General features: G+C 30.1%; 1 protein-coding gene and 1 pseudogene across 1 annotated transcript; both read left to right on the forward strand.

The window, feature by feature from the left end:
* Nucleotides 1-233: 233 nt before the first annotated feature.
* On the forward strand, nt 234-2,035 carry LOC124917354 (protein NRT1/ PTR FAMILY 2.7-like). The gene is given in 4 exon segments (XM_047457808.1): nt 234-509; nt 592-1,112; nt 1,182-1,208; nt 1,210-2,035. Coding segments are annotated over 4 exon segments (1,635 nt in total). The 3' UTR covers nt 2,021-2,035.
* A 1,464-nt stretch (nt 2,036-3,499) lies between these two features.
* Nucleotides 3,500-5,406, forward strand: LOC124917358 (annotated as a pseudogene).
* Nucleotides 5,407-26,795: the final 21,389 nt, after the last annotated feature.

Here is a 26,795-nt window from a genome sequence, read left to right on the forward strand (position 1 = left end):
GGGGAATATGTTGTTTAGTGGGTTTCTATTAATTTTTATTATTATGAGTTGAATATTTATTCAAGGATATGCATAATTTCTTCTACAATGACATCAGATCCCATAATTGTTTAATCAAATAAACAATAGGCCATCCTAGAATAATAATTAGTTACATGACTTGAGGATTCCTTTTCACATATATATATATATAGATCATCAGTGGCTCCATCAGGCTAGCTCCTCTAATCATGATGGCAATATCTCATAGCTCCAAAGGAGGGGGATGGATCACCATTCCTTTCATTGCAGCCGCTCTGGCCGGATTAACGTTAGCAGCTGGCGGGTGGATGAATAACATAATAGTGTATTTGATTACCGAGTTTAACGTGAAAAGCATAGATGCCGCACAGATCTTTAATGTCATCAATGGCTGCGCCACCATGTTTCCCATCGTCGGAGCAATCATCGCCGACTCCTTTCTCGGCTGCTTCGCTGTTATTTGGATCTCTTCTCTTGTCTCCTTACTAGTAAGTCATTCATTTTCTCTCTAAATATATGATCAATCAATGAATCTCTGTTTTCTTACGTTAAATTGCATGTCATTGACAGGGGATAATACTTCTAACTTTAACCGCAACTATTAACACCTTGAGACCTGTCCCATGTGAGCAAGATGTGTCGGGGATATGTGGAGGTCCATCAAATGCCCAATATACGATATTGTATATTGCTCTTACTTTGGCCACCATAGGAGTGGGAGGTACGCGGTTCACCTTGGCCACCATGGGGGCAGACCAGCTGAGCAAACCTAAGCACCAACAGAGCTTTTTCAACTGGTTTGTCTTCACCTTATACTCTGCCTCAATCGTTAGTGCAACCGTCATTGTTTATGTACAAGACGAAGTCAGTTGGGGGCTAGGATTCGGGCTTTGCCTCGCAACTAATATGGTCGGGTTGGTCTTCTTCTTGCTTGGTGCTAAGCTTTATCGTCAAGTTAAGCCAGGGGGAAGCCCGTTTGTGGTTATGGCTCGTGTTGTTGTGGCGGCGTTTAGAAATAGACGAGCATCCGTCTCTTCTGATACAGATGAGTACCACGGTCATGTTATTGCTACTCCGTCGAGTTCCTTCAAGTAAGCCTTTTAAAACATGAATATCTATTAATCATGATGTATTCATTCATTGAAATGGTTTGGTTGCAGATTCCTAAATAAGGCGGCGTTGAAAACAGGGAGATGTGAATGCGGATGGCTCAATCGCGAACCCGTGGAAGATCTGTACAGTCCGACAAGTTGAAGATCTGAAGATATTAATCAAGATATTTCCTTTATGGTCAACTGGCATATTCTTATGCACCCCATTAGCCATCCAATTCAGTTTAGCCACTATCCAAGCCCTAGCCATGGACCGTCACCTTGGCCAACATTTCAAGATCCCAGCAGGGTCCATGTTCGTCTTCGTTCTCATATCCGTCTGCATTACCATAATCCTACTCGATCGTCTCATTTATCCTCTAATCGAAATTCTCATCGGCCGTCCCACAACTCCCCTGGAGAGAGTTGGAGTTGGTCACTTTATAAACGTGTTTAGTATGGCGGTTTCAGCTTTGGTCGAGTCGAGGAGGCTCAAAGAGTCAGCTATAAAGCCCATGAGCACGCCGGTTTTGTGGTTGGCACCACAACTGGTTTTAGCCGGGATAGGAGAAGCATTCCATTTTCCTGGAAACTCAGGATTGTACTACCAGGAGTTTCCCGATTCTTTAAAGACTACATCCACGGGCGCGTTGGCGATGTTCATTGGGATCGCGTTTTACCTGAGCACCGCAATGGTGGGGGTTCTTCGGAAGACGACTGAGTGGCTACCCGATAACATAGACAAAGGTAGGCTCGATATTGTTTTCTGGTTGTTGTTCGTGATCGGCTTAGTTAATTTTGGGTATTACTTGGTTTGTGCCCACTTTTACAAATATAGAGTATTAGATGATGATACACCGGATGAGGTTATGATCAAGAATATTAATGGTGATCAAGATTCAGCCTAATGATGAATTGATAATCATCCAATCTTATTTATTCATGTAATCTTATAGCGACGCTTATATAATGTGCCATAAACTTATGATTGGTGATTATTTTAGCATCTTATTTTAATATTGTTAGCGATTTCGTTTGATTTAATTTTTTATTATTGATATTAAAATATATACTAAATTCCTAAATAAATAAACATGACTTAATTAAAAAATTTATACAAAATTATCAAGAATTATCAATTAGTATATAAACAAACCTCAATAATAATAATAAAATTATGAAGGTGTATTCATTCTAAATGAATTTTTTAATCATATCATTTGAGTACAAACTTATTCATAGTCTTACAAGTTACAACCACTATATATATAAAATATCAATTAAATTACAATACTATATATATATATATACTTATTTACTTTTGTAATCTTCTACTTTCATATACAGTGAAATCGAAGTTATAAGTTTATCCATATTATCTGGTAAGCTTGATTCACAATTCATGAATAAAGCTTTATAGCATGAGAAAAAAATAATAATTTAGAAAGCAAGCATGATTTCCAATACTTTTGATTTTTGTCCCTAGTGTGTTGAGAAAAAGATCTTTATTTAATTGATTGAACTAACTTATCTACCCTTAACAAACAAATTTTTCTTATCCATCTTTAATTTATGATTGAGCTTACATGATCACAAGCAATAAAACAAAAATACCTAGCAAGTTATACATGATATGAATATGGTAAGGTATTTTGAAAATTGTAGTAGTTTTGGTGGTTATTCAATCAACATGTGTAATTGATTGAGCTTACATGATCACAAGCAATAAAACAAAAATACCTAGCAAGTTATACATGATATGAATATGGTAAGGTATTTTGAAAATTGAAGTAGTTTTGGGGGTAGGTTGTATGTTTGAAGGCAAACTAGCTATCACAAAGAGTGAATTGTTAGATTCTTATTAGTAATTTAATTTAGGGCTTAATCTCGATATGAAACTTTGAGTTCTTTTGATTAAACTTCATCAAATAGCGAATTTTAATTTATCATGCACAAATGAGAATGTATTCCTTTAAAAAAGAGATAAACTCTAATGAAAAGGAATCACTAAAGCATTCTCATGCTTTTCATGGTTTAATAAAATTTACTTTTTTTTAAGATAATAATTAATAATAAAAGTATAATGTAAGGTTGTGAACAACAACCATCTTTTGATATATGCTGGACGTATCTAAATTCTAAATGTTTGGTGACCTTCTATTATTATAATATTTTCATTATGAATTTTTTTATTCAAAATGATGCAAAGAGAACCTTTTTGTGCAATGATCAAACAATTTGCTCATAATTAATTAAGATATAGACAGTAGGCCCTCTGAGAGTTACATTATTGATCATGTTCACTCTATATATATTTGTGCATATGAGAAAGATATAAGCTAGACATTAAAAGATCATCACCATGGGAAGCCCAACTGTTGGAGGTGGATGGATCACCATCCCTTTTTATAGCCACTATGGCCGGATTGACTTTAGCAGCCGGAGGATGGATCAATAACCTGATAGTTTACTTAATTACCGAGTTTAACGTGGCAAGCATCGATGCCACCCAGATCTTTAACGTCGTCAATGGCTGCTCCGCCATGTTTCCTATCCTCGGAGCAATCCTCGCTGACTCCTTTCTTGGCTGCTTCTCTGTTATTTGGATCTCTTCGTTTTTCTCATTACTAGTAAGTACTACCCTTAATTTCTATCTAATTATAATCAATCAACCAATCTCTGTTTTCCTTATGTTAACGCATGCATTGACAGGGGATAATACTTCTAACTTAACTGCCACGGTTAACAACTTGAGACCTGTTCCATGTGTGCATGATGAGTCGGCTTTGTGTGAAGGCCCGTCAAAGGTTCAATATGCAGTACTTTACGTTGCCATCACTTTGGCCACCATAGGATTGGGAGGAACGCGGTTCACCTTGGCCACCATGGGGGCAGACCAATTGGATAAACCTAAGCAACAACAGAGCTTCTTTAACTGGTTCATCTTCACCTTGTACACTTCCTCTATGGTGAGTGCCATTGCCATAGTATATGTACAAGACAATGTTAGTTGGGGGCTAGGATTTGGGCTCTGTGTAGCTGCTAATTTGGTGGGCTTGGCCTTGTTCTTGCTCGGAGGTAGACTTTATCGTCGAGTTAAGCCCCAGGGAAGTCCGTTCGCAGGTTTGGCTCGTGTTGTTGTGGCGGCTATTAGAAAGAGACGAACATCCGTCTCTTCTGATTCAGAACGATACTACAATTTCATGCACAAGCGCCCTCAAGAGGAATTAGGAGCCGACCCTACTCCATCAAGTTTCTTCAAGTAAAACAGTCGTTATTACCACTTTTTAGTGCATTAATTATAAAGATTAATTTTTTATTTGAAAATGTTGTAGATTTCTAAATAAGGCGGCTTTGAAAACAGATGGAGATGTGAACGCGGATGGTTCAATCGCGAACCATGGAAGCTGTGTACAGTCCAACAAGTTGAAGATCTAAAGGTATTAATCAAGCTTTTTCCTTTATGGTCCACTGGCATATTCCTAGCCACCCCATTAGCCATTCAATCGAGTTTAGCCGTCTTACAAGCCTTAGCCATGGACCGGCACCTTGGCCATCATTTCAAGATCCCAGCCGGATCCATGTTCGTGTTCGTTCTCACGTCCGTCTCCCTTACCATAATCCTACTCGACCGCCTCCTCTACCCATAAAAAAATCTCATAGGAAGGTCTACAACTCCCTGGAGAGAATTGGAGTTGGTCACTTTATAACGTGTTGAGCATGGCGGTTTCAGCGTTGGTGGAGTCGAGGCGGCTCAAAGAATCAGCCCTAAAGCCATGAGCATGCCGGTTCTGGCTGGCTCCACAGCTGGTTTAGCTGGGATTGGAGAAGCATTCCATTTTCCGGGGAACTCAGGATTGTATTATCAGGAGTTTCCCGATTCATTAAAGAGTACAGCCACTGCTGCTTTGGCCATGTTTATTGGGATCGCGTTTTACCTAAGCACCGCGATAGTGGGGGTTCTTCGGAGGTCCACCGATTGGCTACCCGATAACATAGACCAAGGTAGGATGGATATTGTTTTCTGGTTGTTGTTCGGGATTGGATTGCTTAATTTCGGGTATTACTTGGTTTGTGCCCACTTTTACAAATATAGAGTCTTAGATGATGATACACCGGGTGAGGTCATGATCAAGAACATTACTGGTGATCGTGATGATCAAGATTCAGCATGATCAATGATCATTGTCAGTCCCTTTATTCATGCAAATAATATGGTAAAATAATCGATGACTGTCGTAATTAAGGGAAATCTTGTATAATAAATATTTGAGTGTAATTTACAAAATATATATTGTGAATGAATTTTCTTTCTCTATATTTTATTATAGCTAGCTAGCTTAGCTTAGATTCCTCTTTCTTCAAGAATTAGAAGCAATCCTAGTTGTTGAAACTTTCCATCATGAAGCTTCTTTATTTTTATTTTTATTTTCATTATTTTGGTGGATGCAAGTTCTTATTATCCATGTATGCCAAAGTATTACATTTTTATATCTCCATGTGATAGGGCACATATAGAATTTCGTAACAGAGATCTCGGCTGCTCTACTTTAGGTTTGGTCCAGAAAGAGACATGGGAATTTTGAGCGTCATAGGATGATGAATCTATATAGATATTTAGAGTTGGATGAATCACTCTTGCCTTGACTCCTCATATGCATGAGATGTGATTCGGATTTGTAAAGAAGTTTACGAAGTTAAAGTCGATTTTCGGCTATCTTATTATATAGCTAGTCCTGAAAATCTGCGCTGTTTGTTTTGTTGTCGATGTTTTTTCTTCGATTTTTTCTTTGTGAATTGGTTAGTGCTTCCGGGGAGATTTTTGTTACGAAATCCTCTATGTACCCTTTATAGATAGGGTAAAAATGTAATATTAGAAAAAAAAATTACCCCCTCTTTATAGGAGGACACGTAAAGAACTTTATAACAAATATCCTAGCTACTCTAGAGAATTCAATAGAAATTTTTATTCATACCACTGGAAATTTTATTTATATGTTTAATTTATTTTGTAAATTAAGTTTTTTTGTTAGGAGAACTAATTAATATGGTCTTATAGTTATAAAACCTACTGTAATTAAACTATAAATTTAATTTGAGATTTAACATCTCAAGTTCAATTATTTTTTATGATAGGAGTGTACTTTTTATTATGACATTATATTTAAAAAATAGTGTTATTAATAGTGATAAATGTGTGAACTGACAACTTTAGTCATTTAATTAGATAAGAATTTTTGTCAGTACTTAATTTATCTTGATGGTTTAAATTCAAATTCTTTATACTGAGTTAATTTTCTTTTTGAAAATGATTCTTTCATCTAATTGAAAATGAATTATTTCAAATAACAAGAAAATGATGAGAAATGAACACTTAAAAATGATTTGATTTTTATTTTGGAAGGATAAAATTAGTATGAATAGAGTTTTTTACTTCTTTACTTCATATTTTTATATTTTTTAACAAAACTCAAACTAGTCAAAAGTAAAATTATATATATTGAAGTAGTTGGGTCACCTTAAATATGCAATATTCAAAAACAAAAAATAAAATAATGATGGAAAAATTTTCCACTCTAAGACTCACTTTCCTGTAAAACCAATCCAAACTATTTATACTGAATCTTAATTGAACAAACAAAATTGATATATCCATGTATATTAATCAAAATCGTCGATTCTGTTAGTCGGTTTAATATGGTCGATCGACCAACCAATTACTCAATAATTAAAATTTAAAAATATACATAATTTGATTAGAACTTATATATAACTAAATATTTTGTTTAATAATTAAGTTTTCATCCATAAAAACTAATATAGATAGTTGTTATTTATTTTCTAAAATAAATATACATTGATTTTATTTTTTTAAGCAAAAATTTAGATATAATTATGTATATTATTTAGCAATAAATTTTAGCGAACAAATATAACCAACAAACCGTTTTTTTAACAACCAAAATACTAAATTGATAGTTTGTGATTTTCTCAAACCGTTATCTACAATTTGGTTATGCATTTCATTGTATAAACTGAATCGATCCGAAATAGCATATTCCCTAATTGACCGAATCAAATCAAGCCCTTAGTAATCAAGATTTTTATAAATCACGAAATTGTTCCCTGTGATATATACTTTCTAGTTCAATTAAATATATGAGCTTTTTTTATAGAACAAAATATTAAAACATAAATAAAATAATAATTACATTTTGCCAAAAAAACAAAACTGTATCCCAATAAAAAAAATGATATATATTTTTCACTAAAGTACTTTTTATATCGAATGTTAAAATTTACTTTAGAGTTTTTTAATGTTAAGACACCAACAACAACGATATCTAAAAAAAGAAATGAGTTTTTTTTTTTTTTTGAGAACGCTGGGTTCCGACTAATCCCCGCGGGATAAGTACATAGCCCGCAAATATACTTCACCAATTAACCAGGCGCAGAACTTGTCGTCTGACAGGGCTCGAACCCTGGACCTCATGAAGGCCTGGGAGATATCCACATCTTGTCGCCACTAGGCTAGGAGAGGGGATTCCTTATCTGTCTTTCATTTAGTGGCTATCTAATAAAGCAAATCCCCTGCAACTAGATATAAGACCGATCCGACAATTTTGTTGATCGTAATCGGATTAAAATAATGGAATTCCAATTTACAGAAATTGAATACATTAAAATACTTCATTTATATTAATTTTTTTCAAAAATTTGTTGAAATGAAAATATATAATTATCAACCCATGTTATTTTCCTACATGCTGATGATGTGGTTATTGACTATGTAACTACTCTCCTTAAAAAAAACTCTCTCTTTCAATTTTATGATGAGGAGAGAATGAGTCAATCAAATCATTGGATCCTAGGAAAAATACAGAAAAAATTAATTCGAGTAGTATTTTCTGATTTGGTAGCTAGGTTGGTTGAATAGGAATGAAAGCAGAGATTGACTGTTTCTTATGTAATTTCTTTAAAATTTTAATAATGATCATATGAATTTAAATATATGATGTTTATTAAAATTTATAACATTAATCAAATTATCTTTGATTATAATTCAAATAATAATAATTAATAATAATCTTAAATAAAGTTAAATATCACAATATATGAATTATTGTCAAAAATATAATCATTACACTTAAAAAAAAGGCTAAAGTAAACTGATAGCATAGAAAAAAAGACTTGTGATTACAAAATCATATATTATTTTTTTTTTAAAAGAAAGATCAAATCAAGCAAAAAGTCACACTGTTGTTATAATTTGAATAATTAATAAAAATAATTGTGTCTCCATTTAATTTGATATTTGACATTTTTCATTTAGTCACCAATTATTCTACCTTTATTCCAGTTGCAAAATTCTCACATGTGAATGACATCAAGGGACTCTCAGTGTAGACGCATCAATTCATTTCTTAAAGATTATGAATTCGAGTTTTCAACTATACTCGACTCAACCCTACTCGTGGAGTGAATTATGCTCTCGAGGTTCTAGGTAGGCAACTTTGGTAAAAAAATTTCTACATCCTAGGTCTCTCAAATAGATTCCTTCATGGAACAACTAATTAAACTATACTGGACTTAATTAGAGAGCTTTAAAGTGAAGTAAATTATTACAACTATATATAGTTAGAAGAGAATAAATGGTTGGAAAAGGATTCAAAACCTTTAATTTGCTCTATATCTGACATTGGGTTTTACAGTTTGTTTGCCAATCATTTAAATCCATCTATTCTGACATTTATATAATTTCTTTCTTGAAAACGAATAGATTCTATTTGAAGGGTCTCCATTTCTAACATACTTTTTAGCCTAAGTCAAAATTATTATAATATTTTTTATAAAGAATATATTCCCTGCTCGTGCTCTAGCTATATTAAATTCTGATTTATTTATTTGACTGTGAGCTGGTGATATTCGTCTACTTATAAAGGTTGTAATTACTCTTAATACAAAAATGATTAAATACATTTTTTAGTATTAAGAACTAAATAGAGTTTTCAATTCATCTTTCTAATTGCATATGTATATTATAATAAATATATATATATATATAAGATTTTCAAAACGCGTCAAATAATTTACCATAGCTATCTAATTATAATCTTTCTCTTGATTTTTTTTTTAAATAAAGTAAAATAAAAAAAATCCACCGTAAATGATTTTAGCTATTAGAGGTTGTCTCGTTTCTTTTCTACCATTGAAATTAGAGTTAATGTTATATTTTGTTCATTTCAGCACCATGTTTATCAAATTGAATTTGTTTGTTTTAGATTTTATAATCCGAATAATAATATTTGAACCTATGGTGAGTCGGTTTGCAGCTCATACATGCTGATTGTTGTAGTGATGTTTGTAAAGTCTGCGTGCTTCCCTTTAAAAAGTAAATGAATGAATTGTTAGAATTTCAGTTGAATAATACTTTCCTATTGAAATCAATTGATCGGATTAATTTCACAAAGTCAACCAAATCATACTACAGCAATCAGCAAAGTATAAAAAACACCATATTTACGTGAAAACCCTTTCAACACGAAGGGTAAAAACCCACGGGGCAAAACCAAAGATTTCACTAATTAGTAAGAAACCGATACAATTGTTCTTACTCAACTTTAAACCTAAAGTTGAGGTATACATACAGAGAAACTAATTTCATTCAAACCCAAACAAATCTAGGTTGAGAAAACATGAATTCCCTTTACAAATAAGAGGGAAAAGAACCTGAAGGTAATCAAGACAAAGAAGTGATACTCTGTCTCCTTCTCTTCTTCTTCCTCTATATCTTCTTCTCTTCTTCTTCCTCTGTATTTTCTTCACTCTGTTTCTCTTGATCTCTTCATAGAACTCTCACTGAAATTGTGGTAGAGAGAGAAACAAAATTAGGGTTTATTTGGTTTTTTATATTGTCTAATTGGGCTGGACCCATAAGGGCCCAACAATCTCCCCCTCCAGCCCACGGAGAGAGGCACATTGACTTCAGTCATCACTTAGTATTCACGCCGACAAGCCGACAACAAAGCTCAAACTTGTCTTTGGAACTATCTTCGTAAACATGTCTGATGGATTCTTATCAGTGGGAATTTTCTTCAGCTTCATCTGCTGGTTTCTATTGCATCTCTTAACCAATGAAATCTCACATCAAATATGCTTAGTTCTGGAATGATATGTAGCATTCTTACTCAAATCTATAGCACTTTGGCTATCACAGAAAACAACTGCATCTTCTTGTTGCATACCAAGCTCCAGAGAAATCTAATCAACCACAATAGCTCTTTACCCAGCTTCAGTGGCTGCAATGTATTCTGCTTCTGTGATTGACAAGCCACACATTTCTGCAATTTGGATTGCCATGACCGGCTCCCCCTACAAAAGTAAAACACATAACCTGAAGTGGATTTTCTGTGATCCAGATCTCCAGCCATATCAGAATTAGTGTACCTTCTAGCACATGTTCACCATTTCCAAAACTCAACACAAATTGGAAGTGCCTCTTAGATATCTAAGATTCCATTTCACTGCTTCCCAATGTTGTTTTCCTGGATTAGAAAAGAATTTGCTTACCACACCGACTACATAAGCTATATCTGGCCTAATGCAACCATTGCATACATCAAACTCCCTACAGCTGAGGAGTATGGCACACTTGACATTTCATCATTTTCTTTTTCTGTTGATGGACACAACTTCTTGCTCAATTTCAAATGGCTAGGAAGTGGACAACTTACTTTCTTTGCTCCTTGCATGTTGAATCTTTCAAGCACATCTTTCAATGTACTTCTCTTGTGACAACCAAAGTCCTAGCCTTTCTGTCACGAGTAATCTTCATGCCCAATATCTGGCGTGCTGACCCATGTCTTTCATTCAAATGTCTTGGACATCTCTTCTTCACATAGCTATAAACAGAGCATCCTGTCCTGCAATCAACATATCATCAACATAAAGTAAAAGGATTATAAATTTTCCATTAGGAAATCTTTTGAAGAAACACATAGATCTGCCTGGTTTTCTGGTACCCATGACTCATCATAAAGGAGTCAAATTTCTTGTACCACTGTCTCGGGGCTTGTTTCAAACCATATAGACTCTTCTTTCAATTTGCAAACCATGTTCTCTTTTCTTTCACTTCAAATCTCTCTGGTTGCACCATATAGATCTCTTCTTCAAGGTTACCATGAAGGAATGCAGTTTTTTACATCAAGTTGTTCAAGTTCAGATCTAGGCCAGATACTAGACCTAACACTACACGAATGGAAGTCATCTTTACCACTGGTGAGAAATTTTCTCAAAGTCGATGCCCTGTTTTTGTCCAAAACCCTTTACAACCAGTCGGGCTTTGTACTTCATAAGTTCTCCATTTTCATCTCTCTTTAGCTTGAACACCCATTTATTTCTCAAGGCCTTTCTGCCCTTAGGAAGCTCTACAATATCATATGTGTCATTTTCTTGCAATGACTTCATCTCGTCTTCCACTGCATCCTGCCACTTAACTTTGTCTTTAGAGCTTGTGCCTCCTGAAAACTTTCTGGCTCTCCTTCTTCTGTCAACAAGATATCTTAAAGAAGGGTATCTTTTAGAAGGTTGTGCTCTCTTCTGATCTTCTTACTTGGGGCTCTTCTGGCTCCACTTGATGATGTTGCACCCCCTGCATAGAAGCATCATTAACAATATCATCATCATTACTACCATTCATGTCAGAGGTTTCTTCAACAACTTCTTCATCATGTTCATCTTCATTTGTTACTGTTGACTGTACATATGAAGGAACTGGTATGAGTTCTATGAACTCATCAACCCTCTTTAAATTCTCGTTGATTTCTGGACTTATCCCTATTTGACCTTCAAAGAACACAACATCTCTGCACCTGACAATTCTCTTCTTTTCTGAGTCCCATAACCTGTACCCAAATTCTTTATTTCCATATCCAAGGAAAATACATGGAGTTTCTTTATCATCCACTTGGATCTTTGTTCCTTTGGAATATGCACATATGCTTTGCATCCAAACACCCTTAGATATGAGTATGAAAACATTCTTCTTAGACCATATTGTTTCTGGTATATCGAATTTCAAAGGAATAGATGGCGACCTGTTTATGAGATAGCAGGCTGTGCGAACTACTTCTCCCCAAAACTGTTTTGGCAACTTTGCCATCTTCAGCATGCATCTCACCTTTTCTACAATGGTGCGATTCATTCTCTCAGCCACACCATTGTGCTGCGGAGTTCCAGGCACTGTCTTCTCATGTCGAATACCATATTTAGTACAGTATGCTTTAAATTCCTTGGAGGTATACTCTCCCCCCGTTATCAGAGCGAAGACATTTCAGCTTACTGTCTGTCTCTCTTTCTACCATGACATGGAACTCTTGAAAGTAATTGAATACTTGGTCTTTTTGTTCTCATAAAATAACCCACACCTTTCTAGACGCATCATCAATAAATGTTAAAAATATCGATTGGCCACCCCATGACTCCACTTCAAAAGGACCACAACACATCAGAATAAAGCAAGTCTAACACATTATGTTTTCTTTCTGATGTCTGACTAAAAGAGACTCGATGTTTCGTACCAAATGGGCAGTAGTTGCATAGACCCAGAACCTCATCCTTTGGTTGAGGGGATGTGCAGCTTCCTCACCAGAATTCGCAGGTCCTTTCTCACTCATGTGGCCAAGGCTTGATGTCACAGATTTAGAGAGCTTTCAGCTTGTACTTGCATTCAGATCATCTTGAGTACCTTCACATGTGTTCTGTACAATGAGTGTCAACGACTTCCCTTTTGCTACAATTATTGATCCTTTGCTGAGTTTCTATTTCACCACCACCAAGATAAGCTTGAATCCATCTTTGTCCATGCATCATCTGATATCAAATTTAGACGCAAATCAGGAATATGCCGCACATCTTTCAGTGTTAACCGATGCCCCTATTCTGTCTGCAAATAAATGTCACCAATACCCACAATGCTTGAGTGACTAGTATTACCCATCTTCATTGTACCAAGATCCTCCAGCCTTATACGTGGTGAAGAACTCTTTATTCGGTGTAGCATGATAACAAGCACATGTATCAACTATCCACTCAACTCCTTGGTGATCTTCTACATGTAAATATTGTTCCTTTTCACAAGAAAGAATAACTACATCCTCTGCAGTTACTGTGGCTGTGGATTTCTGTTTTCATCATCTTCTTCTGATTTTTGCCTTCATTCTGTAGTCTTTTCCAGGCTCTACAATTTTCTTCATGTGACCTTCTTTACCACAGTGATAACATTCCTTCCCTATATTTTGATCTGCCTCTTGACTTGTTATGGCCTCTTGATTGTTGTCGGTGTTCAGCTCTTCCCCTGTTCTCTATGACTAGGGCTTGTGCACTATTTGTATTAGTTGACTTCCTTCTTGTCTCCTCATTGAACAAGCTGCTAGTAACTATACTCATAGTAAGCACACCATTCGGAGCTGCATTACTAATTGTCACAACCAATGTCTCCCAACTGGTCAGGCAATGATCCCAATAGCATAAGGCTTGTAGCTCATATTCTAAGGTCATCTCCATCACTGATAATTGATTAATCAAGCTCTGAACTCGTTTAAATGCTCAGCAACACCTGTGCCTTCTCTGAATTTCAGATTTACCAACTTTCGGATCAGAAACGCTTTGTTACCCTGCCGTTTTCTGCTCATACAATGACTCTAGCTTCTTCCATAGCTCATGAGCACTTTTCTCACTTGCTACATGGTGATAAACACTATCATCAAGCCATTGTCTGATTGTGCCGACTGCTTTCCGGTTTAGTTTTATCCAATCAGCTTCAGCCATCTCTTTTGGCTTTGCACTATCTCCTTCAACTGGCTCATACAGATCCTTACAATAAAGGATGTCCTCCATTTTGGAATTCCAAATCTTCCAATTATTGTTTGTCAGCCTAATCATAGTGCTACTGCCTTCCATCTGAACCTGAGAAAAGCACTCTTCAATAGAAAGTAAACCTAACAGCTCTGATACCACTTGTTAGGAATTTCAAGTTGAATAATATTTTCCTATTGAAATCAATTGATCTGATTAATTTCACAAGTCAACCAAATCATACTAGAAGATCGGCAAAGTAATAAAGAACACTAGATTTACGTGGAAAACTCTCTCAACACGGAGGGTAAAAAAACCACGGGGCAAAACCAACAGATTTCACTAATTAGTAAGAAACCGATACAATTGTTCTTCTCAACTTTAAACCTAAAGTTGAGGTATACATACAGAGAAACTAATTTCATTCAAACCCAAACAAATCTAGGTTTGAGAAAACATGAAATTCCCTTTACAAATAAGAGGGAAAAGAACCTGAGGGTAATCAAGACAAAGAAGGTGATACTTTGTTCTCTTTCACTTCTTCTTCCTCTATATCTTCTTCTCTTCTTCTTCCTCTGTATTTTCTTCACTCTGTTTCTTTTGATATCTTCACAGAACTCTCACTGAAAATTGTGGTAGAGAGAGAAACAAAATTAGGGTTTATTTGATTTTTATATTGCCTAATTGGGTTGCACCCATAAGGCCCAACATGAATTTCCTAGATCTGAAGTTGTTTATCATTTGTTAAATAATGATTTATCTATATATATATATATATATATATATATATATATATGTTATATGTATGTTTTAAACTTGTAACTTAAAAAAACAAGTACAATCATTTAATCAACTAGACTAATAAGACTTTATATTTTCAATTCTACACTAAATTTGATGAACATGGGACATTTTAACAAAATAAGTTCAACTTTTTAACTAACTAACATATATATATATATAATGATGCTTAATTTTTAAAGTGTTCGGATTGCCGGGTCGGGAGCTGTAGTTTTAACATTACAAGTTCAACTTTTTAACTAACTAATATATATATATATATATATATATATAAGACTAAATGAATATTTTGGTTGGATTGTGGGTTGATCCGTCCATAAACTTCAAACGATTAAAAATAAAATTAAAAATATTATATGTAGGTTTCAAATTTGCAACCTAACAAAACAAGTATAATATTTTAACCAAGTGTGATTGACATGTGATTTGCCGAGCTATAATATGCCGAATCAATTGAAAATGGTTAAAAAATATTAATCAAATATTTGATTGACCAAAGTGTAAAGTCAAGATTCTAAATGTTAAATATGTGATGAGATATGTGAGAAGATAGTTATTTTACCGAAGTGAATAAAATGTGGAATATGAGTGTTAAACATAAATAATCATAACAAAAAAACATAAATATTCATAACCATTAAACAACCACAATGCTCATAACCAAAAATACCAAACATATTTAAAAGACAAATGTTCAAAAACTTCATAAATATCATTCAAAAGAAATGAAAGTTCATTAATGGGTCTTCCTTTCTTGTTTTCCATTCTCCTTTCAATCTTCTTTGCATCCATGGAACCCATCACATAATTTATCAAAATATTTTCCACCAACAAAACATATTTTATCTATAAAATCAATAAAAACAACAAAATAAATACCAAAACTTAAAAATGTCACGTATTCATAAAAATTAAAAGATCTACAAATGAAATACATTCGTGGTCATCTCATTAACAACCTGGATAGTTGTATTATTGATTGTGTGTATATCCTCTAGGTGAATATACATTCCATCAAAGGATAGGGGACTTTCGGTGGAATCTTTTGATGGGATAACTACTCGTAGCCTCCATTTGAGCTTGCATGCTTGTTATTTTTGAAATAGTTGACGCAAGCTCCGTCTTAACGGTTTGGAGCTAGTGGATTCAAACGAAATACTTGCTTCTATCTCTAGTGTCGTTTGAATCTCATTGTCGGAACTTAAGTCGTAGAAATGATTGGAGGAGCTTGTAGTCATTGATAGCAATCAATTGCGAGTAGAACGAATTGAAACCATGATGAAATGATGAAAAGAAAGAGTTTGATAGAAATAGAAATGATATGATAAGAAATGTTGAAGATATGGAAGATAGGAAAGATATGTTGAAATGATGAAATGATGAAGAGGCTGAAATGATGGCATGTGGGAGTGGAAAAGACATAGTTGGTTGATCGAATTAATGGTGAAACGAGAATCAATGAGATATAATTTAATAAGGCTCGCACTAATTTTGCATTGAATGTTTATTAATATTTAAAAAAAATATTTTACAAATTAGGGATGGCAATGGATACCCATATGCCCGATACCTGTAGGTATCCGATAGTCGGGTTTAGGTATTTTAAATTGGGTTTGGGGTCGGACATGGAGAGAGGAAGAAAGTACCCGGTCGGGTATGGGGATCGGAGTGTGCGAAATTCAAACCCGATACCTGACTATTTTAATATTAAAATTATTTTTTATTAAAGTTTAATGTGTGACTTTTTAAATACTTCATCATTACAAATGTATCATAAATACATTATTTAATTTGATCTTATCCGCACTTCCCTCCAAACATAGTCATAACATTACACTTCAACTTTAATTTTCTTATATTCCCCAAAAAATATTTCTCTACATTAATTTTCAACTTCAACTTTTATTTTAAGAGAAATGATAGAGAGTAGGAAAAAATTGACAGGAATATGTAGGGAAATGATGTGTCATTCTTCTATTGGATTGAAAATTTTAAAATTCTCTCCTATTAGATTTTCAATCCAATAGAAGGTTGACACGTCATTTCCCTATATATTCCTGTCAAATCTTTCTCGCTCTCTATCATTTCCCTTATTTTAACTAGCGAGGTATATGTACATTTGTACGGTTAAAAACAAAATAACAATTTTACTATCACCTACTTACCGACTCATTTTCGTCAATTTTTATCAACTCACTTCAGTCAACCAACAATTTTATTTTCACCCACTTACCAACTCGTTTTCGTTAGCCAGCATGTTCTATATTACTCAACCATCTCCTCTTTACCAAGCTTTATCAACTTATTTCCGATAAACAACAATATTATTCTCACCCACTTACCAAGAGTAAGATTCGAACACTCGATCTTTATTATGTAGAATGAATACTTAACAATTACACCACTTAAAATTTTTTATTCTTTTTATAAATTTATGTATGAATATATAATTGATATGACTAACAATCATATATATTATATATATAGAATGTTATATATATATATAATAAATTATATAAACGAAATTAAAATATTATTAGTCTAATTATTTAAAATGTTGAAGTTATATTATTAAAAATGTCATTCGTTCATCAATTTTGAAGTTGATTTTAAAATATAAAATAGTATTAGCCTAATTAGTTAAAATATTAAACTTATATTTTGAGGTTGCAAATTCAAAACTTGTACCTGTCACATTTTTTATTTGACTTTTCAAGTTTATACGTGGGCAGGTCAATCTGACCCAAGTATCCATTTACTCTCACATACATATCCAAATTAACCATTGAACTCTCGATCCAGCAATCCGAACACTTTAAAAATTAAATATTATTAATTATTATTATTATATATATAACACAAAATAGTACCCTCTCTCATCATTCTTTCATATTTAATCTATAATTTTTTTCAATGTTCATTCTACTTTTTTTCCACTCTAGTTTATCTTCTTTATGATTTACAAAAAATTATGAGGTAGGTAAGTAATGTTTTATTTGTATTTTTAATATATTGATATTACTATTATTTAATAAAGTTGTGTTTCTTTTTCTTCAATTTTTATAATCTTATAAATATTTTAATTGGTAATGGGTCAGGGTACCCGAGGATCGGGTACCCGACGAATCGGGGATGTGGATAAAAGTAGAGATATCGTCAGGTTCGAGGTCGGGTAGTGAAATAAAAATCGGGTTCAAGGATGGGTACTTCACTACCCATCGGGTAGGGTATCATTGTCATCCCTACACATTATAATGCTAAAAGATTATCTATAATTATTAATGTGAAATATATTTCTAATACTAATAGATGTTTTCAAAATTATTAAATATTATTGTCATGGAATTTGCAATAATATAATATCATACAATTGCATAACTATTTGCGAATATATATATATATATATATATATATATATATATATATATATATATATATATATATATATATAATGTATAATGCAAAACATAATAATAGTATATTACAAATATGTCAAACGATATTTTCAAAAGTAATAAATATTAAGGTAATGTAGTTTGTAATAATATCATATCATTAAAGAAATAGTTGTAATATATAAGAATTAATGCATAACTTAATATTATTATATTATGAATATTTTGAAAAATATTTACAAAAGTATTATATAAAATTGTAATATAGTTTGTAGTAATACAGAATTGCAGTATTAGTTGTGAATATATTATTTATTTGTGTTAATTCAATATATATTATAAATTTTCTTATCAATATTATCTCAGTTACTTGAGAATTTAATTTATAATAATTACAGTTTTATTTTTTTAATATTATTTTTTATAATAATTAAAAAATATATATATTTTATTGTAAAACATTTTGCAAACATTGACGTTAATAATATCAACATGATTATGTGGTTTTCTTATTACTAGTTTAGTTGCAAGAATATATATTAATAGAAGTTTAGAATAAAATATTAGATTTTTCAGTTTTTAGTGATATATTTTACAATATATATTTTCAAAAATATATATTTCAATGTTTGTTTATCTAATTATTAAAAATAAGGTAAAACTTACTTTTATCAATTAGTTTTATACTGAATTTTCTCGCTATTTTTTTAAACTTACCTCAATTTTTTTTAAGCTTACCTCAACCTATTTTCTGGGTCCATCCATGTAATGTGACCACCACGCTGAGGTGACGCTGACGGTATCACTTACAGAGGATAATTATGATTTTTTTTTTACAAAATTCTATCTTTATTGCTTCATTTATAGAATTACTTGTTATTTATTTCAATATCAATTTATTTTTTACCATTAAATAATTTACAAGATTGAGTTTTAAATTACCTAATCAATTATATAGTACGTAGTATTTAGCAACATACCTTCCCTTTTAATCAACCCCTTCATTGTTAATACTCATTTACTTTATAAAAAAAAATGTGAGCTTACCAAAAATATTTTAATTCAATCCCTTAAAATTAAGGCTGTGTTCGGTATGGGCTTTTTAAAAAACTCATACAAGGCCTTGTTCTCTTTGGATTTTTTAAAAAACCCATCCGAAATCAGTTTTTCAATCAATCACTTCTCAACAATCACATCACTCATTTCATTAACCAAAATACTAAAATACCCTCTATTTTAAATTATTATTTTTTATTTTATTCATATATATCAATACCCTTTAAGTCTTTTTACCAAAAATAATCATCACCTCCTCAAAATCATCACCAATCATTACTTTTTTCCCTCTCTAGGTTTTTTCAAAAACCCCAATCCGAACAAGGCCCAAAATCAAATATCATTTCATTCATTTTTATCTATCACATCACTCATTTTTATCTATCACATCACTTAAATCTTTAACCAAAATACTAAAATACCATATATTTTAAATTATTATTTTATATTTTATTTATATATCAATACCCTTTAAGTCTTTTTACCAAAAATAATCATTACCTCCTCAAAATCATCACCAATCATTACTTTTTTCCCTCTCTAGGTTTTTCAAAAACCCCAATCCGAACAAGGCCCAAAATCAAATATCACTTCATTCATTTTTATCTATCACATCACTCATTTTTATCTATCACATCACTCAAATCTTTAACCAAAATACTAAAATACCCTATATTTTAAATTATTATTTTATATTTTATTTATATATCAATACCCTTTAAGTCTTTTTACCAAAAATAATCATCACCTCCTCAAAATCATCACCAATCATTATTTTTTTTCTCCCTCTAAATTTTTAAAATAACTCCAAAACAGCTTTAAAATTATGAATGATTTTCAATGAAATGAATGGTATTAGATCATTTGATCGACCCTCTTATCAAAATTATATATATATATATATATATATATATATATATATATATATATATATATATATATATATATATATTAAATTTCAAGGATTTGGAATAGAAATAATGAGCCTTTAGCTAGTTAAATTAATAGCTAGTTAAATTAATATGGAAAAAAATATAGAGAGGGAGAAAGCAAAAGTAGACATGAAGAAGGAATCCTGTGAAAACAACCTATCAATGCCGCCCTTTTTGTCCCATTAATTATTTTTGAATTATGTTTAATATTATCTGTGCATAATAATTAATGCTTTCTTATATATGCCAATATAATATAATATATATATATATATATATAAATAAGAGGATTATGTTAGTGGTTATATTATTTGTTTATTTAATTGGATAATCTTACTTAGTGCATTTTACCCTTTGAAAAAATTGCTAATTATTTAGGTTGAAAAAATTGCTAATTATTTAGGGAGAAAAAATGTTAATCTTAATTTATTTTCATTATATAAATAGGTTATGCATTCGGGAAATATTAACTATTGATATTCTGTTAATTTATATTGACGTGAACAAATTAATATGTTGGTATTCATCTCAAATATATGCCTCAAGTTATTTTATTTTTGCTCTAATTTTTTTTTAGGTCAAAGACAAAGGAAGAGGGAATTTAGCATATTATAAAAAGATCTGGCTTTTTTAGTTTGACTTGAAAATTGAGGAATCACTTTAACAACAAAAGGAAAAGTGAAGGACTATATATATAGGATGATTGTTGAGCATGCTCTTCTATCTTTATCTTATGTATTCAATTTTTTTATGTAGGGCTTGAAGATGAAGCATAAAGATCATCATCTCTTTTTTTTTATTGTAATAGTGTTATTGATATTTAGAGTCTCTTTAAAGAATGGTGGTGTTTATTAGGTTATGTCAGAAAATATTGGTGGTGTAGAGAAATGTGAATTGAAACGACTAGACTTGCGGGTCTCAAAAAATAGATTACATCTCTATTTGGTGAATAATTTGGTTACAAAGGAATAGTAATGTTTTTAACAACATCAATCGTCTTGCGAATCAAACACGCACAATTTTATTATAATGACAATAAGAGGTTCGATCTGAAAACCATTAATTCAGATTCGATTAGGGATCTCATTTTCCTCTCATAACAAAAATTATATATAATGATTTTTATTATTTTTATCTATTTGTTTCATTTCTCTCTTCCTTTGTGATGCTTTTGATGATATGATATAACCAATTTTAGAAGAAAACAAATGTTATTATTTTTCTCAATTTAGTGAACCACATAGACTCATAGTGACATTTTAATTAGAACTTTCAAACCCATTTTTTCTTACCTCCATTAATTTTATAAAGAGGCTATCTAACTATATCACAGTAACTCATAAATATTATTACTTCTATTTACAAGTTCTCAATAAAAATTGAATCAGAGATTTACAAATAAGGTAATATCTTGGGTGGGTGATCATATTCTTATTTGAGATGTTAAAGGTTTAAATATAGCCATTAATATTAAAAAGAAAAATCATCTTCTTAATATAGAAGTCAATAAAAATATTATATAAATAATTGTTTTCCATATATATATATAAATATATTCAATGATAATAGTACTGTCTATTAAATTTCGGGATATCACCAGCAATTTGGTAGGAACTTGTATTGATAAAATAAAATTAAGAACAATGATTTAATGCTGTATTAATTTATTATCCAGTTAATTATTTGAATGATTGCTATATGAAATGTTGAATATTTTTTTTAAAGGGGAAGTGCCTTCCTATTGATTATAATGATATGATTTGTTTAGGGTACGAAGTTAAAATCAATTATAATATTTATCATTGTTTCTATACATGTTTTGCATTATTGTTTGGTTGTGCATTTGTTTGTATTTGGATTGTTTAATATTTTAATATTTTAATGAACAATTCCCTTATGACTCAAATTGAATTTGTGTTGGAATTTTCTTTTTTTTTTTATTTTTAGTACAAGTTATTTTGAAATTTTGTGAAAAAAATTGTAAGGATTTGTTTTTCAAATTTGGAGAATCAGTCATTTTAGCAATTTGATTTAATCAATTGAGATTTTTTTTAAGGAATGAGACTAGCGATTACCCTACACCCATGACATCTACCTCAATTTAAGATGTTTTAAGTGAGAATCGAACCAGTGATATTTAGTCTTTAAGGAACCACTCTTGTTACGTGTTACTTGAGTTTTCTTAATGAGTCCTATTTTTTCAAATTAATCAATTAAGATTCTAGAGCATATTTGTTCATTTTATTAGCAATTATTTTTAAATGAATGAGAAAAACAATAACAAAAATAAAAATTTTACAGAAATTTTAAAAAAAATCAAAACCAAATATAAAAAGTAGCCATGTTAAAAGAGTACTATAAACTTTAATGTAGTTACATGTAGAATACTCAACTTAACTAAAATTTAATACAATTCAAGAAAAAAAATAGTTCATTTAAAATCTTTAAGGAGAAAATGAATTTTCAAACATTTAAACCATAAACCATCTCATTCAAGGTTTCGTGTGAGACTCAACAAAACTAAAAATGTTGCTTTCAAATAGAAAATAAATTTATTAAAAACTAAAATTCTGGCCTAATCTTATTAAATGTGGAAACTTATAAGAAAATTGTGAATTGCATATAAATGTTGTCTTGAGCAAAACAGAAATAATAATAATTTCTTATTCCACTAAAAGAAATATGGAGTACCCAACATAATGAGATAATGACATTTCAACCCCTCAAGTTGATGATCCAAATTTAATGCAAACTTCTTTTCAAAGGACCAATGCCAAGATGATACCTACTTTGTGTAATATTAATATATAAAATAAATTTAATATTGTGTGGTGGTTAATTATCTTATATTATCGATTATATGCAAACAATAGTATACATACTTAGAGCTCCTTTGATATATAGAGTACTTCATAATTTAATTTTTAACCATTATATAACTTAATTTATCAATTAAAGTACCAAAATATAACGTAATTTTACTTTGATTAATTATAAAAAAAACTTAAAAATTGATAAGAGCTTGTTCGGATTAGGGTTAAGGATTTGTTCTGATTCGGGTTTAATTTGGTTATAACATGTTATTTAAAAAGTAATTATTCAGATTGATAATTTAATAATTGGGAGAGAAAATTTGAGAGGGAATTACTTGGCATAATCTTTGCTGAAAAAATAACAAATTTATCTCTTCTCTATCTCTTCTCTCTCCTCAACTTTATCATTTTCCTAATAAATGTAGTGACACATCATTCCCTTTTTTAATTAAATATAAAATGTATAAATATATAATGATAAATTATAAAATAATAATTTAAAATAAATAATATTTTAGTTAATTAATTGAGTGATTTAATAATTAACTAGAGATAAACAAAATAATATTTAATTATTTTGAATGATTTAAATAACTAAGAATAAAGATTAATAAGTTTATACTAAAACAAGTCTTTATGGAAAATGAATAAAGAACTTTTAATTTGTTTCTAAATTCAAAATAATAATATAACATATGTCAATATATATCATTATGCTAATCATATTTCAAATTCAATTTAAATTATTCTCCAAGAAAATAATGAAATAAAAAATTATTCATATATGAGAAACAAATTCAGAAACAATGAATTTTTGAATGAATGCGATAGAAGCACATATATTTGTCTTGTTTGAGTACATCCATAAATTGAATTGTGACTATATACTGAATTTTAATTTATTGTTAAAATTCCATTTTTTTCATATAATATAAGTATTAATTTTTATTTTTTTTAAATCAGGATTTATTCTAAAAAAAATAACACAATTTTGTTTTAATTTAAATATTTTAATAAAAATAAAACTGAAATACCTACCAATATTAAATTCTATATGAGAATAAAATAAGAAATAATATATAAATATATTTAGAACGCTGAGTTCCGATTCTCCTATGGATTGCGATTAATCCCTGCGGGTTAAACACATAGTCTGCAAACACACTTTAATATTTAATTAGGCATAAAATTTGTCGACGGATCGAACCCATAATCTGTATTTCTTTCTCTTTTCACAATATTTTTTTTTTAATTTTTCTACTGATTACTTATTTTCAAATATTTTTTAACTTAAAAAATAATATTTAATGATGATTTTGAGGAAGTGAATATTTTTTTTTAATAAAAAAAAGTTAAAATAATATTAATTTATAATGATACAATAAAAAATAATAATTTAAAAAATAATAAATTTTAATTAATTAATTGATGGTTGAAAGTGAGAATGTAATTATGTTGAATTATATATGATTATTTAAATAACACAAATTGTACAAATTTTTATTTTCGAGTTGATTTTATGTCTTGTTCGGTTTAGCCGAATCAGATCATTACTTATTTTTAAAATTCAAATAATACTTTGAGTTTTGGGTACGTCGTCTGATGTCCATACCTTCCGATTATTTTTGTTATCTTTTTTCTCGAATTCGTGTTTGTTTTTTTCTTAATAAAAAAATATATAAAATTAACGGATTTGTAATTGTTTTCATTTGTTCAATAAAAAATTATTTAAAACTGATATTTAATTTGGAAGTTTTTTTTTATCGATATCTTATAATGATTATTACGAGATTTTCATTATGTTCTATAAAGATGATAATTATTATTTGATAAACAAAAAAATTCAGAAAGACAATTTTTACCGTCTCTTGATTAGTCCTTCATATTATTATACTTCATTAATTACTGTTATTGAACTAATATGAGTTTTTCTTTGGAACTACCATAAAAAATATACATATAATTATTATATATTTTTTATTTTAATTTTAATTAGGCAGACTTTTTAATCTTTAAATTCTCATTTAATTGGTTTGATTTTATAAATATTATTTTGTATTATTGGTAAATTAATTTTATGTATAAAATAATTAGAAATAACTTTATTAAGAAATAAAATGGTTGATTTTTTTTCTAAGAAATTGTAATGGTTGATGGAGGCACTGTGACCCTACAAATTAAATATCCATATCTGTTTTATTTGGCCAGCAGTAGAAGTTATGTATTAAATGTCATTAATTAACATATAATATAATTCTTTGTGAGAATAATTCTTTGCATGCATTATTTTTTGGACAGCACACAAGATCATTTGTAAGCTCGTTTTTTATAGAAATAAATAAAATCGTGCTTGTTTGGAATTTCTTTTATAGTCTTAGTCTGGCTTTAGAATATAAGCAAAAAAGAAACAATCTCTAAGAAAGATTACTGTCTTTTCTTTACTATCTCTTAACATAAAATTACTCTATGGTTTAGTCATGATGAACAAAAAAAAAAAAAAAAAAGAAGGAAAGTTATTGAATTTTCTGAAATCTAATTTAATTTATATTTTATTATGATTCTAGTTCATTTTAAAATCTTAGAAGTCAAATTTGAACTCGAAATTTTTGATTTTTAGACACTAAAACTCTTGAACTATTGATTTGTTTATGTAATTGTTTATATCTTTCACACTAATATATTTAGGTCTTCTTGTTTGATTTTTGATAAACTCTTAATAAAATTCAAATATATTATGTTAGATTTTGAAAAAAAAAATAGTATTTATAGAATAATGAGTTTATTTAATATGTTATCATTTTTATTTGGTCAAAAATAAAATAACATATAATTGGTAAAAACAAATATAATTCTTTTTGTGTGTAACATGATTTAAAAAATTATCAAAAAGTTATATATAATTTTTATCCAAAATTTATTTATTTATTTTAATCACATCTTTTATATTAAATAAAAATAAATTATATTATTTTTGTAATTCTAATCCATATTAGTTTTAAAACTGGACTCAATTTGTTTAGGCGGTAAAAAAATGAAGAGAATAATGTGTAAATTTTTATGGGATCTTCTAATTCATTATTTTATCATTTAGTTAGTTGAGATAAAATTAAATATTTTAAAGATTAAGAAGGTTTAGATATTCGAGATCTTATTTCTTTTAATAAGGTTCTTATATCAAAATAGTGTAGTAGATTTGCAATGAAGTCAAATAGTCTTTGAACATCGATAATTAAATGTAAGTATGGTAATTATTGGTCTAGTTGGTTCATCAAAATGTCTAACTATCCAGCGAGATGTAAGAGTCAGCAAGCGGGTAAAACCAATCTGTTTTATTCGATCCGTATTAAATCCAAACTAAATTTATCTAATCCAAACCATTTTATTAATTAATACAGATCAGATATGGATTGAATTAAATATGATTGAGACAATCCAAACTAAAGAATATTTATATATTTATAGATGTCAACTTGAAATTATTTAATAATTTTAAATTAATTGAATTATTCAAATTCAATCCGAATTAAGCTCAATCCGAATTTAATCCAAACCGAAATAGTTAATTTAATTTTGTAATTTGATTCAGATTAGTCCATTAAATGTTCACCTCTTGGATTAAAAAAATCTAATTACTTAATTTATTTTATTATTTAATATTTAATAAGTTTAATTATAAAAAAATAGTTTTAAATTTTAAATTTTATAATTAATTTTGTTTATTTATAATTTGATCTGAAAGAAAAAATTTTGTTGACTAAACGATGCAAAAATAAGTAAAAAATATATTATATTGAGGTGAAATGTAATTTAAAGAAAAATAAATTGAAAAAT

This window comes from Impatiens glandulifera, unplaced genomic scaffold, assembly GCF_907164915.1.
Source record: "Impatiens glandulifera unplaced genomic scaffold, dImpGla2.1, whole genome shotgun sequence".
Classification (NCBI taxonomy): Eukaryota; Viridiplantae; Streptophyta; class Magnoliopsida; order Ericales; family Balsaminaceae; genus Impatiens; species Impatiens glandulifera.